Raw genomic sequence first — 13,938 nt, 5'->3', positions numbered from 1 at the left:
TAAACACGGCCATTTAATTCGCACTCAGTTATATTCATAAATATGTGGACAAATATGACAATTTACTTGATACAATTTTTATAATCTTTTCAAACCTTGGGTTGTCTCATGTGTGTATTAGGTTGAGGTGCTTGTTGATCCAACAAGAAAGTTATCAAGATTGGTATATGAACACAATTTTGAACAGGCTTTCCACGTAGCTCTTTCAAGCTGCGATTTGTCCATTGTGTCCCGGCTACGATCATAGATGAATTGTCTCATCTAACAATGTGCACAAACTCAACAATATGTTTATAAATTGTTTTTGGTGAAAATTTATGTTTTTTTGTGAATATCAACTCTTTTTTTTGACATTTGAAGTGTTTATTTAAGATATGCATGTGACTGATGCAACAAAAGCTTTCTTTTTAGGTTGATCTACGGTGAATTTTGTCTGTAGTTCCTCTCCATTTGAGCCAAGGAGTACTACAAAACTTTTTGTGGCAATTAGCTTGTGATATCAGTAACAACCCACTTCAAAAACTTGCTTGGATGATAGTGATAGCCAATGCAATGATTTCAACTGAGCCAGGGATTGCAGTGCATGTGCAGCCCATCTTATTTCAAGTCGATAACATTCTCAACCATTAATGTACCTTGCACACACAAGCTGGTGTTGAGCTACTAAATATTCATTTTCTGATAAATGTTACAATTCCATTATCATGACTTCTAAATAGTTCTAAAGTTATTATATTTGTACTTGTATTATGGTCAGATTATGTAATTTTTTTTGCGATTGATTAGCCATCTTCTTGTTCTAATTAGACAATGTTAGTAAAAGAGACAACCAACTACAGTTACTCAAGTACCATTAGCAACTATATCAAGAATTTATAGTCAAATTTGCAAGATATGATTTTACCAGAAATTGTTTTTAATTAACATGCATGGCATCTTTCATGAATTTTCTTAAAATTGTCTTTGGATATGTTCATTGATTATAAGGCCCAAGATAGCCCACATTTTCCAGCCGAAAAGAAAAGAAAAGAAAAAACAATGTAATAATTCCTCTCGGGATCAGTCTACTATTCCATGTTATCTTTCTCCCGAAGGACCTTAGGCATCCCTAGAGAGATGGGATAAGGAGTTCTTTAAGCTGCAGAGTAGCTAATCAGAATTTTAAAAAATTTACGAAGGTTTTTCAATCTAGTTTTTATTGAACTGGACCAGAATTGTGCATCCTAGTCATTCCCTCCCCTCCCCTCTTTTGAGATTTGGTGTTTTTAGCTTGAAGTTCTATTTTGTTGCTCCAACTGCATAGTAATTACATCCATATGAGCTACGGACAAGCATTAAAACCCATATTCTAATCAGACGTTTCAAGAGGTTTCATTAAAAGATGGAAGTATCTTCGTGATTGCAATGGACTTTAATTATCAAGAACTAGGAAATTTTCTATACTGGACTGCCCTTGGGTGTTATACCAAATAATAAAAGCTCAGGTGCTTTTAAAATTTCTTACAGTGGAATGTAACTGTACTATAAATCCAAACTACAGGTGCAACATGAATTTAAACTTTGACCCATCACAATGCTACAGATAAGCTGTGATCTTGACTCTTGACACACATGAGCAACATCATCGACATCAAGGGTTCACAAAAAGAGGAAAAAAAAAATTTCACACCAAATTAGTGTTTACAAAAGTACGAATTGAACCCAAAGATCCGCTACTCCCTTATAGATGCCTAAGTCTATAGTCACTACGTTGGGACCCCATTGGCAATACCCAAATTAATTGAACCAGGCATAATTCGAACTATCTAGAGTCAGATGCAATATTCATGAATAAAAGTTATATTTTCATCTGTCAATTCTATCCAAAAACAATTATAAGAAAATTCATGAAAGAAAACAATTACTGTTAAAACCATATCTGAGAAGAGAGAGTTCCGACAAGAGAAAACTGACCTCCTGCGAGATAGATCTGGCAAGAGAGACCTAACGAGAAAAGAGAGTTCTTGACAAGAGCACGCAAGGTCCAGTAAGATCCGTCGAGAGTTTTTCGTTGAGAACCAACAAGAAAGAGTTTTTGCCGAGAAGAGAGAGAGAGTTTTAAACTTTTATTTTGTACTTTCGATCAAAGGACCGCCCATTTAGTTTAGCACTTTCGTTGGTTTATTTTTTTTAACAAATGAAATAAGAGAAAAACTGCTGATCTCGTAGGACGTGTATAGCACTAAAAAAAACCATTTAAAACACACCACATCAGCTAACACTACTCAAAATGCCGAATGCCCAAGGACATAACTGGGCAACTTTATGCCCCCCGTTTCCCCGATCACATTATATATATATATATAAACTAGCAAAAACGTGAAGGAACCATAAAAGACTTTAGACAGATACATACTTTGTGTGCCTGCCTCTTATCTGTACCATTAATTTTGAATTAAAGTTGATTGAGATGCGTGCAAAAGAGGCGTAAGGTGCGCAAATAACGCTGTCTTCAAATGTTGGTGGAGCGAACTACTTTTGTGCCATATTTCTCGGCCAAAATTCAAAACTACCGAAGAAGATTAAACCTAATTAAATTCCAACAGCTGGAAATTGCTTTGGACCCAATAAGAAGAGTAAATTGAATTTCATTGGCTCTAGAGAAAAAATAAAAAAAAAAAATCAACAATATTAATTAATTTACAAAAAGATATCTTATTGTATCATTACACAAGACTGAGCCACATGAATTACATTCATACCCAAACACTGAAAACAAAATAGAAGGCCATTTACTGGCCAAAAATAGAAAATGATGGCGGTTTGCTTAACAATTGAATCTACGATGAACATTTAATATCAAACAAAACAATTAAATACAAAACAAAATAACTTATTCTATTGCTACATTAAGACAGCTAAATGGAGTAGCCTTATACCGAAACGAACACCAATCAAAAGAACGATGACCATTTACATTAAAGGGAGCAAATCACAGTTCAATTACCCAGCTGGTGTCGCCGCCCGCAGTCAAAGTGAATACTGGAAAAAGGAACAAAGGATTCTATCACATCATGAAGGTGATAGGCTGCTGAAGATGCGCTTCAAACTAAGGCATGCCGCACGTAACCTCACCATGCTCATTGAACATACCTGTCTCACAAATGAAGACCCCCATAAAGATAATGATAAAATAATTCAGGTGATACAAAAAATAAAAACAAACAAGGATCTAGGGATGGATTGGCTTTTTAAATCTACCTGGGAGTGTGTTTTGCATTGTGATTTCCCAGGCCAAAAAATTTATTGATTGTGAATGTGTTTTTAAAAATCACGATTTCAAATCGCACATTTTGAAATTGTAAACTCAAAAGAACCCTTATAAGGATCTAAGGATCCAGAGAGAGAGAGAGAGAGAGGTTGCTCTCACCTTTGGACAAAAACGGACATCAAGAGTCTCCAGCATGCTACACTTTGATATGGCAGCTTCAACCGCTACTTCATCAATGTTGCAAGACTAACAAAGCGCCAATTCCAAAAGAAAGTCAGGAAAAAAGCATTAAATGGAAGCAATTTGGGGCATATACATACACCAACTCTAAAAGAACACACCAAAAGAATATAAGCCTGCATTGTGATGTGAGTCCCATCAACAAATGCCATGAACGGAAATTACTTTTACATCTACGGGACATACAAATCCAGCAGTCTAAGTAGAGGAAATTCCTCCGTAGTAGTTGACCATATATCAAGATAGGGACTCTCTAATACCTACCAAATGTCAAAACTTCTCCAATTGGGACACTAGTCAAAAAGTAGGTAACTGCAAGTAAATGAATTACAAAATCGTACTATGTTTGTAATATATATAGTTATCAATTAGGAAAAAAAATCCAGTTACCCAATCCAAAAGTCCCCAAAGTGATAACCCAACATTATTTAACTCCATCCAAAAAAGAAAATGGTAAAGATAAGTTTCATATCTTCAACTGACATGCCAAGAAAATTATTAAGGGCCTCAAACATGGAATGCAGAATGCATACCTGAAGAAAGAGACTAGTCAATCTCGGACACTCAAGCTTCAATATTTCCAAAGAGCAACAATTACTGAATAGGATAAGAAATAAAAAAAAATATATATATAGATACATCAGCACAAGATAAAACATCAGCAGGATCACAAACAAACTTCACCATATCCAGAAAAAAATGGGTACCTCAAATTAAGGAAGCATAAATTGAAACAAGCAAGATCAACTTCCTTCAAATTCGCTGATAGAGAAAGGTTTAACGATGACAAATGTACACAACGTGCTGCCGGTGGAATGAAAACTTTCCTAATATTCGAACAACCTACACAGTTTAGGTTCTGTAGTAATCGGTTGGCCTGCCCAATTGGCTCATTGATATTTTCAGATGACGTATAAACACTAGGTAGCTCAGAAAGCTGACCACCAGTACAACCCCAATTCAGGTCATGCATATTCACACAGCCATTCAGGCTCACATGTGTAAGATGTGTGCAGCAAGCAAGAAGCTCTTCTATGGCAGACTGACAGAGGGTCCCATAAGAAAGGTCCAATTCTTGGAGAGTTGGTAGAGCACCTTCCTTGTAAAGGGGCTCAAGTGATGAGTCAGCAAGATACTTGCAAGCTTGTAATTTTAACACCTATGAGAAGAAGAGGAAAAGTAAGTTTCAGTAAAGCCCAACCCTCCCCTACCCATCATAAAAGGGGTGGGGAAAATAAATAAATAATAAAAGAATAATAATAATAATAAAAAAGGTACTCAGCTCACCCTAGTCAGCTAAATGGGACTAGCTGTTTAGAATAAACAATAAAAGCAGAATCTGGAGTGGAAGTGGGAGCGGGCATCTTTTGGATGTTGGTTGGGAAAGGAAGGGGGGGGGGGGGGGGGGGGGGGGGGGGGGGGGGTTGTCCTGAATTACCATCTTCAAATATTAAAAGAATAACGCATTTTGGGGTATTTTTGTCCAATAAAAGCCAAGATGACATTAACCCAGACACGATATATGTACTGTTGGGAAATTTATTAAGAAAATATGGCCATGACAAGCATGAGAACATGAACTTGATATTATCAACAGCAACAGCATACACAACTTCATGGTCTGCATTACAAAAAGAAAAAGAAGAAAGATGAACATGTAAAAATTGGTCTAATGAATTTGTAACTTTATTTATTTATTTATTTTTTATGAATAAAGTAACTTTTTCTTTTCTATGTGAACCTTAATGCATTTATACCGCCAAAAATGAGATAAATATGATACAATCAAAAAGAACACATTCATGCTATGTTCTGTACCAACAAATCTCATAGATGAGGACCATCAAACGGTTGGCCTCTATCATTAAAACAAATTATGCCAAGTTTAAATTTAGAAGCATTTAAAAAGATTTTGTTACTAATCTCCAAAAAAAAAAAAAAAAAAAAAATCAAGTGGACGGTTAGAGATTTTGGCTGCTAGAATTTAGAACTTAGATTTAATGTGTTTTCTAGTTGACAAATAATTCTGTGGTTTTTTTTATACCTTTTCCCTAAACTTTAATGGCTGAAGTTGTAATATGCCTCATGTCAGAAGTAGAATGTTTATATATCTGGATAGTGAAAATTACCTTTAGTTGCAAACAAGACTCAAAAACAGGCTGCAAGTTCATCAAAAAGGTGTATGATAAATCCAGCAGGGTCAGATGCGGAAGGCAACGCAGGGAGTAAAGCCCATCAGAGCCAATCGATGGGCATGACATCAATATCAATGACTCAATCAGTGGGCATGAAGCAGTTGTTGCAGACAAGCAATCGTCCTTGAGTTGGCTGCATGTGAAAATGACAAAGTTGTCAGCTTGAGCACCAAAAAAGGACCACCAAAACAAATATAGAAGTGACTAACCTGCAAAAGGAAGCATCCAGAGACGTCAAGAGCGGACAATTAATAGATGCTTCAGATAATACACCACATCCTTTCAATTCAAGCAACACCATAATCGGTGCTTCAATACTGAGTACATTTAGTTTTGGGCATATTCCAAGATTCAGCGCCTGTAGGCCAACCTAATAGAAAGAAGAAGAAAATTCATGTTTAATCCTATTGGTTAATGCCACAAAAGAAGCAATTAAGCATGTCAAACTAAATTGAAAAACGAAATGTTGAAATATAAGATAGCAGCATTATACAGTATGAAATATTTTGTTTTAAGTTTAAACAATACATGGAGTATATTAGAGTATATATCGACAATACATGTTGCAAAATATTATTAACTCGGTTATCATTAATACCCAACAGAACATTAAAGTCAAATAATTTCTGTATACGACAGTAAAAAAGCAATTATTCAATCATTCTCACTTACAGGACAAAATGATGCTCTTTCAAGATGATCACAACCATCTAAGCAAACTTGCTCAAGATAGGGGCATGTGAGTTCAAGAGCAGTGATAGCCCGGCAACCAACAAGAGAAAGACTAACTAAAGAAGCACTGCAGAACCGCACTGCCGTCAAGCTCTGAACAGAGTCAAATCATCACATTAAATTAAAAGGGAAATCAAATACAACCATGACAACTCAATAGAAGAAGTAATTGTAACATCAAGGTCAATCAGATAGTAAACCATGATGGCACAATGCAATGTCAAACATACAAGAAATCAGGAAGTAATGAGCCAGATTCAATCAGAAATTTTTTATCATATCAAGGATTGGCCACTGGTTGTGCATTATTGCGAAGAACATAGTTTGAGAATAAAGCACTATAAGCTCAAACTTGTAAAGACCATTCCACCAAGCCAAACCTTCCACCTGTCCCTTTCCCCAACCCAATCCGCAAATCCCCACTACCTAGATCGGACTCCTGAAAACGTGATGAGGAATCATGACAATTCTAAAACACAAAAGGAATCATTTTTTTTTCAATACCTATCTACTTTAAAGCAAGAAGGTATGGATTTATCTTATGCCTACACACTGTTAACAAACAGACCTTTAAAACAAACTATTCAAAGCAACAAGTTTCAGCTTCAAAAATTCACCAACAAAGCACTATGGCTCCAAAATTCAATTTTGGCATAATGTTTGGTGTGGGGACCAAGCCCTCAAGACAACTTTTCGAGACATGTTTAGCATTGCCCATTTTAAGGATGATGCAATGGTAGACCATTTGGAGCTTTCTAGTGCCTCTCATAAGTCGGATATTAATTTTCTCAAATCGGCTCACGATTTGGAGATGGATCTCTTTACCTCATTCTTCACTTTTGTATTCGGTTAGAGTGAGACGAGGTGGTGAAGACAGACTTCGTTGGATTCCTTCCAGGAGAGGGTTGTCTGATATTTAGATCTTACTACAATGTTCTTGTTCCCAATGGAATAAAGTTCCCTTAAGAGTGGCTTTCTTTGCTTGATTGACCGCCTTTGGGAATATCCTTACCAGTGAGAAACTAAGGAAACATCATATCATTGTGGTTGAGTAGTGTTGCAAGTATAAGAAGAATGAGGAGTCAATAGATCATCTTTTACTCCATTGTGAGATTGCAGGTGCCCTTTGGAATATTATCTTCAACAATTTAGGGCTTGTCTTGGGTTATGCCTAGGAGTGTGGTAGATCTCTTTGCCTGATGGAGAGCGTCGGGGGGTAGGTTTCAGCTTGATGCAGTTTGGAAGATGATATTACCTTAAATTGTGGAGTCTGGAAAGAAACGATTGAAGCTTTGAGGACTATGAGGGGGCCTTAGTGGAATTGAAGGCTTTATTCTTTAAGACTTTTTCTTCGGGCTGCTGCCTCAAATTTTAGTATTCCAAACTATCATATTTTTTTAGATCTCTTTCCTACTTCTAGCTAAGCTTCTCTCTTATATTCTCCCTGTGTACTTAGTTATGTCTATGTGCTTTTTAATGAATTTTGCAATTAATTGTAAAAAAAAATATGACAAACAGAACACCATCAAGTTAGGCCAAAACACCATGGCCTTCAATAAGGTATAATCTCATGCTGCCCACACAAGTAAACTTAACAAAATAATAAATTTAGGAAACGAAAAGGGCTCAATTAACAAACCTCGCAGTTATCAAGAACTAATGACTTCAGCATGGGGCACCCGCCACCATCACTAAAAACTTCACAAACAGAATTTGTCAGAGATTCACAATCTGTGAGGTCCACTTCTTGCAAAGACTGGCATTGCAATGCCAATGTGATTAAGCTCTCCTGCTTCTGCAATGCTAATTTCTACATGTCCATGAACCCGCTTCGTTAAAATACTAGCTCTCATGTAAGTGACCAAGGACATGAAAGGAAGGACAAGAAAAGACCAAATTCCTCACAACATACCTGAAGTGAGTTTGAAGTGATGTTGATCCGGTGGAGTGCAGGGCAATTAGATACCATTATAGATGATAGCATGGTACTCCGTAAATTCAAATCTGCAAACCTGCAGGAGAAACATAATTAAGACCAAAAAAAAAATATGGAATAGGAAAATCTCCACCAGGAAAAGAAAGTGAGAGAGAGAATGCTTTTTTTGGGGAAGATTGGTGGAAGGGGAAAGATTAGATGGAGTAGCAGAGCATACTTGCGACAATGTACTAATCTAATATTCTGTAAGCGTGGAAGATCCAAGGACACAGAAGTCAGTAAACTACAATTGTCAAGCTCCAAAACCTGCAACAAAATTATGAAGTCATTTTTGACATGTTGAAAGTATCATTTATTCAGGCAGCACAGATATTTAGGCAAAGCTAATATCTGAAGCAAGTGAATTCAAACCTCCAACATGTAACTATGAGATATTGCAGCCATTGAAGCTGAAGTGATTCCCTCACAGCTGTGAAGCTTAAGAACAGTCAACATTGGCAGCCTAACAGACTAAGAAAAAGCAATTGAGCATGTCAAAAAATGTATAGCCATATTTCCAGGGGACAAAAAAAAAAAGAGAGGAAAAGATTAACAAAATCTAGAAACTGACCTCAAGCGAGATGTTTGGGCAGTACGACGCATTAAGAAAATGGAGGTTGGCACAAGCAAGGGCTATTTCACGTAGAGTTTCATCACTAACACATGAACAATTTGACATGTCTAGAGACTCTAATTGAGGGCATGAAGTCGCTGCTGAACGAACTGCAGCATCTGAAAGCTTGTGGCAAGAGCCTATATCAAGCTCACGCAAAAGAGGGCAATTAAGCACAGCCTGTGCCATGTTACTGCGCTTCAAAGACATAGTTTCAAGTTGTAGGCACCTGCAAAGACCATATCTTAGCACCAAAACTGACCTGATTGATTGACAGACATATTAGTGTCGTTTTAACCATAAACTACTTCACCTGACAGATACACGCATTACTCGGCACTTTGTTAGTTGAAGTTGACGCAAGCTATCATGGTTTATCTGTACTTCTTGAATACCATTCCCAAGAGTAGCATCATTTACATTCAATCTCTTCAACAAATAACAATCCGCTAAAGCGTGGAAAAAAGTATCACCTAGTTGCCCTCTCCCCAATGTCAGAACCTCTAGATTTCTGATAAGCACGAAAATATATAAGCCAAGATCGCACAATATTACCAGAAAAAAAAAAAAAAAAAAAGAACTCAAAAAATCCTCTCACCTTAATGAAGAGATTGCTCTCATAACAAGCAAGTGAATAGCAGGAGCACCAGAAATATTCACTTCTGTTGCATTTGGATACCGCCGACACATATCCTCAACTGCAAATGTATTCGCTTAGTAAGAAATTCCCACGTTTCTTTCAAATGAAACACCATCTATAAAATGCCCACCAATAAAGTAGATATACACAAGTTTGGATAGTCTCGTAAATCCATATTCCTTTTCTCATGCCATTGAGTCTTTGTAATAAGGGTTAAAAAAAAAAGGCAGCAGTACATTATATCATATTAAAACTCACATTGTTCCATAGATATGTTCCGGTTCTCAAAATTCAAACATTTCCAGAAATCTTCATGAGCACTAGCTGATCGCCACTGCTTACACACTCTGGCAGCTCGGCAAAGATTAATGTGGTCCAAGAAAGAGAAAACCTTAAAAAAAGTTACAAAATAAAACAATTACAATATTGAAGGAACGTAAATGATGAGTATCTTCATGAAAAGTCTTACGCACTGCATACCATATGGAGTAAGTCATCCGTAAGATCCATCCGACTTTCTAAATCTTCTGTTCTCAGAGTGTCACTCTCATGTCCATCATCTTTCCCATCAGTAAATTCAGACAGATTCTTATCACCACAATCGTTCATAGTTAAAGTATGATAAAATATCTGGTTCTTAGATGGACTAGATCCCTGGCTAATATGGTAATCTCTTTCTTGAGAGGAACTGGAATTTTCTGCATTTGAAGACACTGCAGTTGCAAAATGATGGTCACTGCAATAAAAGGTTTTGATCATAAGTATTCAACATAATAAAGCAGCCTTTCCAAGTTAACACTACACATTGCTTCTGAAATAATTCATGCAATACTTAATTCTTGGTATTAAAACCAGACAGTCCTTAAGTATCACCAGCATTTTTTCCTGGGAGATAAAAGTTTCACGCATGCTAAAAGAGTTATGTTTCTGTCCTGTTCCAGTTTGGAACACAACAGTCAACTAACAGACACTATACATGGCAAGCTGAGAGTACATCCACTATACATTGAAACAAGACTTAAAACACTGCCCTACCAAAAGGGAGCAGCTTCAAAGGGATGGAATTGAATGAAACACAGGAGTTGTTTAAACATTTGTTGTATTAGACCCTAATTGAATAATGCGATGTAATTAGAAAGAAAAGAATCCCCAGAAAAAATATTTGTTACATCACACCCGCGGAGCTTTTAAATAAGAAAGAAAACCTAAGAAACCATTGTCACTTTACGATTGTATCCCATCCAGCGAATTAATGTCAACCCGTGAGACCTTAATTGACTATTTACCAAGAAAGATACTTTAAGAAGCAGCAAAAATTTATGCAGCATAAACATCCACTTCCATTATGAATTTATATTGTAACGACTAGGAAAAGCCCTAGCTTAGTCAAAAGTTGTAATTGGAGTTTCCTACAATCACTTAAAAAGCTCAATCTAACCTAATAAGGAACCAAAGTAGGACAAAATACCTATGAGCATTTTTTTAATCATACTCAATGTTGGCAATTCATCTTCCCAATGTGGGGACTAGTTTTCTAAGGCAACACAATGTCACCCACTCAAATCTTTGACATCATCATCAGGCAAGGCCCACATCATGGGTACTTGACACTACATGGTGTTACTATTTTACTCTGATGCCATTTGGAATGACCCAGAGAAAGTTAATCACATCTACACTATCACTCCAAAATAACTAGTCAAGCTACAATTTGAGCCTTCTAAGATCACTTATAAAGTTCAATATTACCTATTAAGGAACCAATGTTAGACTTAGCAACTATGAGCATCTTTATAATTCAACCACTCAATGTGGCAATTCATCTCCCCAAGGTGAAACTAATTTTCTAGGTGTCATAAATTGTAAACGACCTAGAAAATCTGCGCTATAACCCCAAAAGGACAAATCAATTTGAAGCTTTCTTAGAATCACTTATAAAGCCCAATTAAACCTATTAAGTAATGTGGGACTTACCACCCATGAGTGTCTTTCTATAAACCATTCACTCTGTGAGCACTCCTCTTCTCAATATGGTACCGAGAGTTACAAACCCCCCCTTTAAATCCGCCACGTCATGCAGTTGTTGACAATATCACTTGGTGCATTACTAGGTGGCTCTAATAACATTTATAACGACACAGAAAAAACGCTAGCCACATCTGCGCTATAACCTCAAAAAGACTAGTCAATTTGGAGCGTCCCTACAATCACTTATAAAGCCCAATTTCACCTAGTCAGTAAGTAAGCAATGTGAGACTTATCACCCATGAGTGTATTTCCATAAACCACCCACTATGTGGGCAACTCCTCTTCCCAATATGGGACCAAGGTGTTCAATTCCTCTTCTCAATAAGGGATCGGGGTGTTACACAAACATACAATGAGTTGCAATTACTCACAATGAAAAAGCACGTAAAATTAAGACCATATATGTACTTTAGAAAGAGATAGTACATTGCATATCTCCACATCAGAAATAAAGACTTTTCTGAGTCCTGCATTATATGAAAGGGGAAAAACAAAAAAACAAAATTCCAATATATAAATTCATACAATAACAACATCGAAAACATGATTAGTAAATATTAAGACGACGATCATTACCAAAACATTATCATAACAATTCCATAAATATAGAGAATAAAACTTTACACCCCACAGCTCACAGCTGTTGTTTCTAACTCTAATCTCGGAATATACCATCAATATGTTAAAATATACTCCTAAATCTCCCCGCCAGAGCAAATCAGAAATCAAAATGCGAAAGAACCTTCGAGATTACAATCAGAACGCAATTCGCTACCAAATGAACAGAATTCGAGGAAAAAATGAAGCAAGAGAGAGTGAGAGACTCACTGAAAGTCGAAGTGAACCTTGGCGCGCTTACTGTGGGAATCGCGATCACGATCCTCGACACCAGTGAGCGCCGCAGCCCCCGAAGCTGAGCTCGCCTCTCCCTCGGAGCCCTGCGAGATTAGGAACCGGGGGAAAAGCGAACTGGCGCCCGGCGCCCCCTCCCAATGTGCAGAACCACGCATCGCAACCACCGCGTCTTCGAACCGCCTCAGCTGCTCGTCGCGCCCGCTCCGGTTCGCCGCGAGCCCTAATTGCTCGGTGTCTTCGTCATTTCCGATTCTGCCCTCGGGATTGCCCGTATCTCCGAAAACGCCCTCCCTCATGGCCTCCCCTTTATCTTCCTCTCCAACTTCTTCTTCGTCGTCCTCTTCTTCTCCGGCAAAGCATAGGCAGCACCAAATCTTCATGCACTCGGAGGTAAAGGTAAGACCTTTACGAACCCTAGGTCACGAACGTACTCATCCCTACCCAAAATGAACACCTCAATTGTCGCAGAAATCGAGGAAATGACGTCGGCGGCTCTGAAACCCTAGAATTGCAACCATAGACTCGATGTGAAAAATCAAATTATTGGGCAAAATACATAAGAATTGGTCAATACGTACATATTTGCTTTCGAGAGAGAGAGGGGGGTTAGAATTTTTAGAGAGAGAGAGAGAGAGAGAATTCGAGAGAAGATGTTGGGAGTGGGGGATCTGAATGGATCTGATCAGATCTTGTGAGTTGCTTTGTTGTGGACTTGTGGATGTTTTTGTTGGATTTAAGGGAGTTCGCAAAAGATTAAAAACACTTCGGGGGTCGCTCAGGAAAAAATATAAAATAAAATAAAAATTAAAAAAGGTTCGAGGCTAAAAACGACGGCGTTTTCTTGCCTGTCCGAAAAACGGCTGTTCCCGTCCTTGTCTCGGTCTGCTAGCCAATTGGGCTGATCGGAATGGAACGAAAATGAATTTTATATTGGGAAAGAAAATGAGTATAGTGTGTAAAATTTGGTAATTTACAATTCTGGACATAATTTTTTTGTACAACTTTAATAAATTTTTTTAAATTAATTATTAGATCTGTTTTTTTACATGTTGATTTTATATATTTTATAATTTTTTTTTTAAAAAAAAAGTTGTTGAAATTGTACAAGAATTATACTGAAGTTGTAAAAAGTTCATGAAAAAAAAATTATATATATAAATATTATACGTTTACAATTTTTGTACAACTCCAACAATTTTTTTTTTAAAATTAATCATTTGTATATAAGACCCACATATAAAAATAAATAAATAAATTCAATGATTAATTTAAAAATAAAAAGTTAAAGTTGTATAAAAATTGCATAAAATTTGTAAACGTATCATTACTATATTTAAAATAAAAGAACTTGATATTTTTGTATTATTATGAATCTAATTTTCAATATCATTTACTTTTATTATTTCCATA

At 36.8% G+C, this 13,938-nt stretch overlaps 1 protein-coding gene across 2 annotated transcripts; it reads right to left on the bottom strand.

Annotated features, from left to right (window-relative positions):
• Window positions 1-2,642: 2,642 nt before the first annotated feature.
• On the bottom strand, window positions 2,643-13,272 carry LOC133865739 (F-box/LRR-repeat protein 15). 2 transcript variants are annotated; one of them, XM_062302192.1, is made up of 18 exons: window positions 13,107-13,269; window positions 12,502-13,030; window positions 10,126-10,381; window positions 9,904-10,036; window positions 9,604-9,703; window positions 9,319-9,516; window positions 8,964-9,234; window positions 8,765-8,863; window positions 8,571-8,659; window positions 8,330-8,429; window positions 8,057-8,227; window positions 6,358-6,510; window positions 5,895-6,055; window positions 5,620-5,818; window positions 4,198-4,649; window positions 4,024-4,087; window positions 3,410-3,496; window positions 2,643-3,132 (listed from the first exon to the last, which is right to left on the bottom strand). In XM_062302192.1, exons 2-18 carry the CDS (start codon window positions 12,906-12,908, stop codon window positions 3,052-3,054), a joined length of 3,021 nt encoding a protein of 1,006 aa, XP_062158176.1. In that variant the 5' UTR covers window positions 12,909-13,030; window positions 13,107-13,269; the 3' UTR covers window positions 2,643-3,051. The 2 variants fall into 2 exon arrangements, with proteins under 2 accessions (XP_062158176.1, XP_062158175.1); XM_062302191.1 differs by having other exon boundaries at window positions 12,502-13,272.
• Window positions 13,273-13,938: the final 666 nt, after the last annotated feature.

This window comes from Alnus glutinosa, chromosome 4, assembly GCF_958979055.1.
Source record: "Alnus glutinosa chromosome 4, dhAlnGlut1.1, whole genome shotgun sequence".
Classification (NCBI taxonomy): Eukaryota; Viridiplantae; Streptophyta; class Magnoliopsida; order Fagales; family Betulaceae; genus Alnus; species Alnus glutinosa.
Note: the sequence above shows the minus strand (reverse complement) of the source record. Positions and strands in the feature narration are given on the sequence as shown.

Coding starts and splice junctions, on each gene's coding strand:
- LOC133865739 (XM_062302191.1), bottom strand. CDS start 12,908: ATGAAGATTTGGTGCTGCCTATGCTTTGCCGGAGAAGAAGAGGACGAC. Junction 4,650..5,619: donor AGTCTTGTTTGCAACTAAAG/GTAATTTTCACT, acceptor TTCTTCTCATAG/GTGTTAAAATTACAAGCTTG. Junction 4,088..4,197: donor TTATGCTTCCTTAATTTGAG/GTACCCATTTTT, acceptor TATCCTATTCAG/TAATTGTTGCTCTTTGGAAA.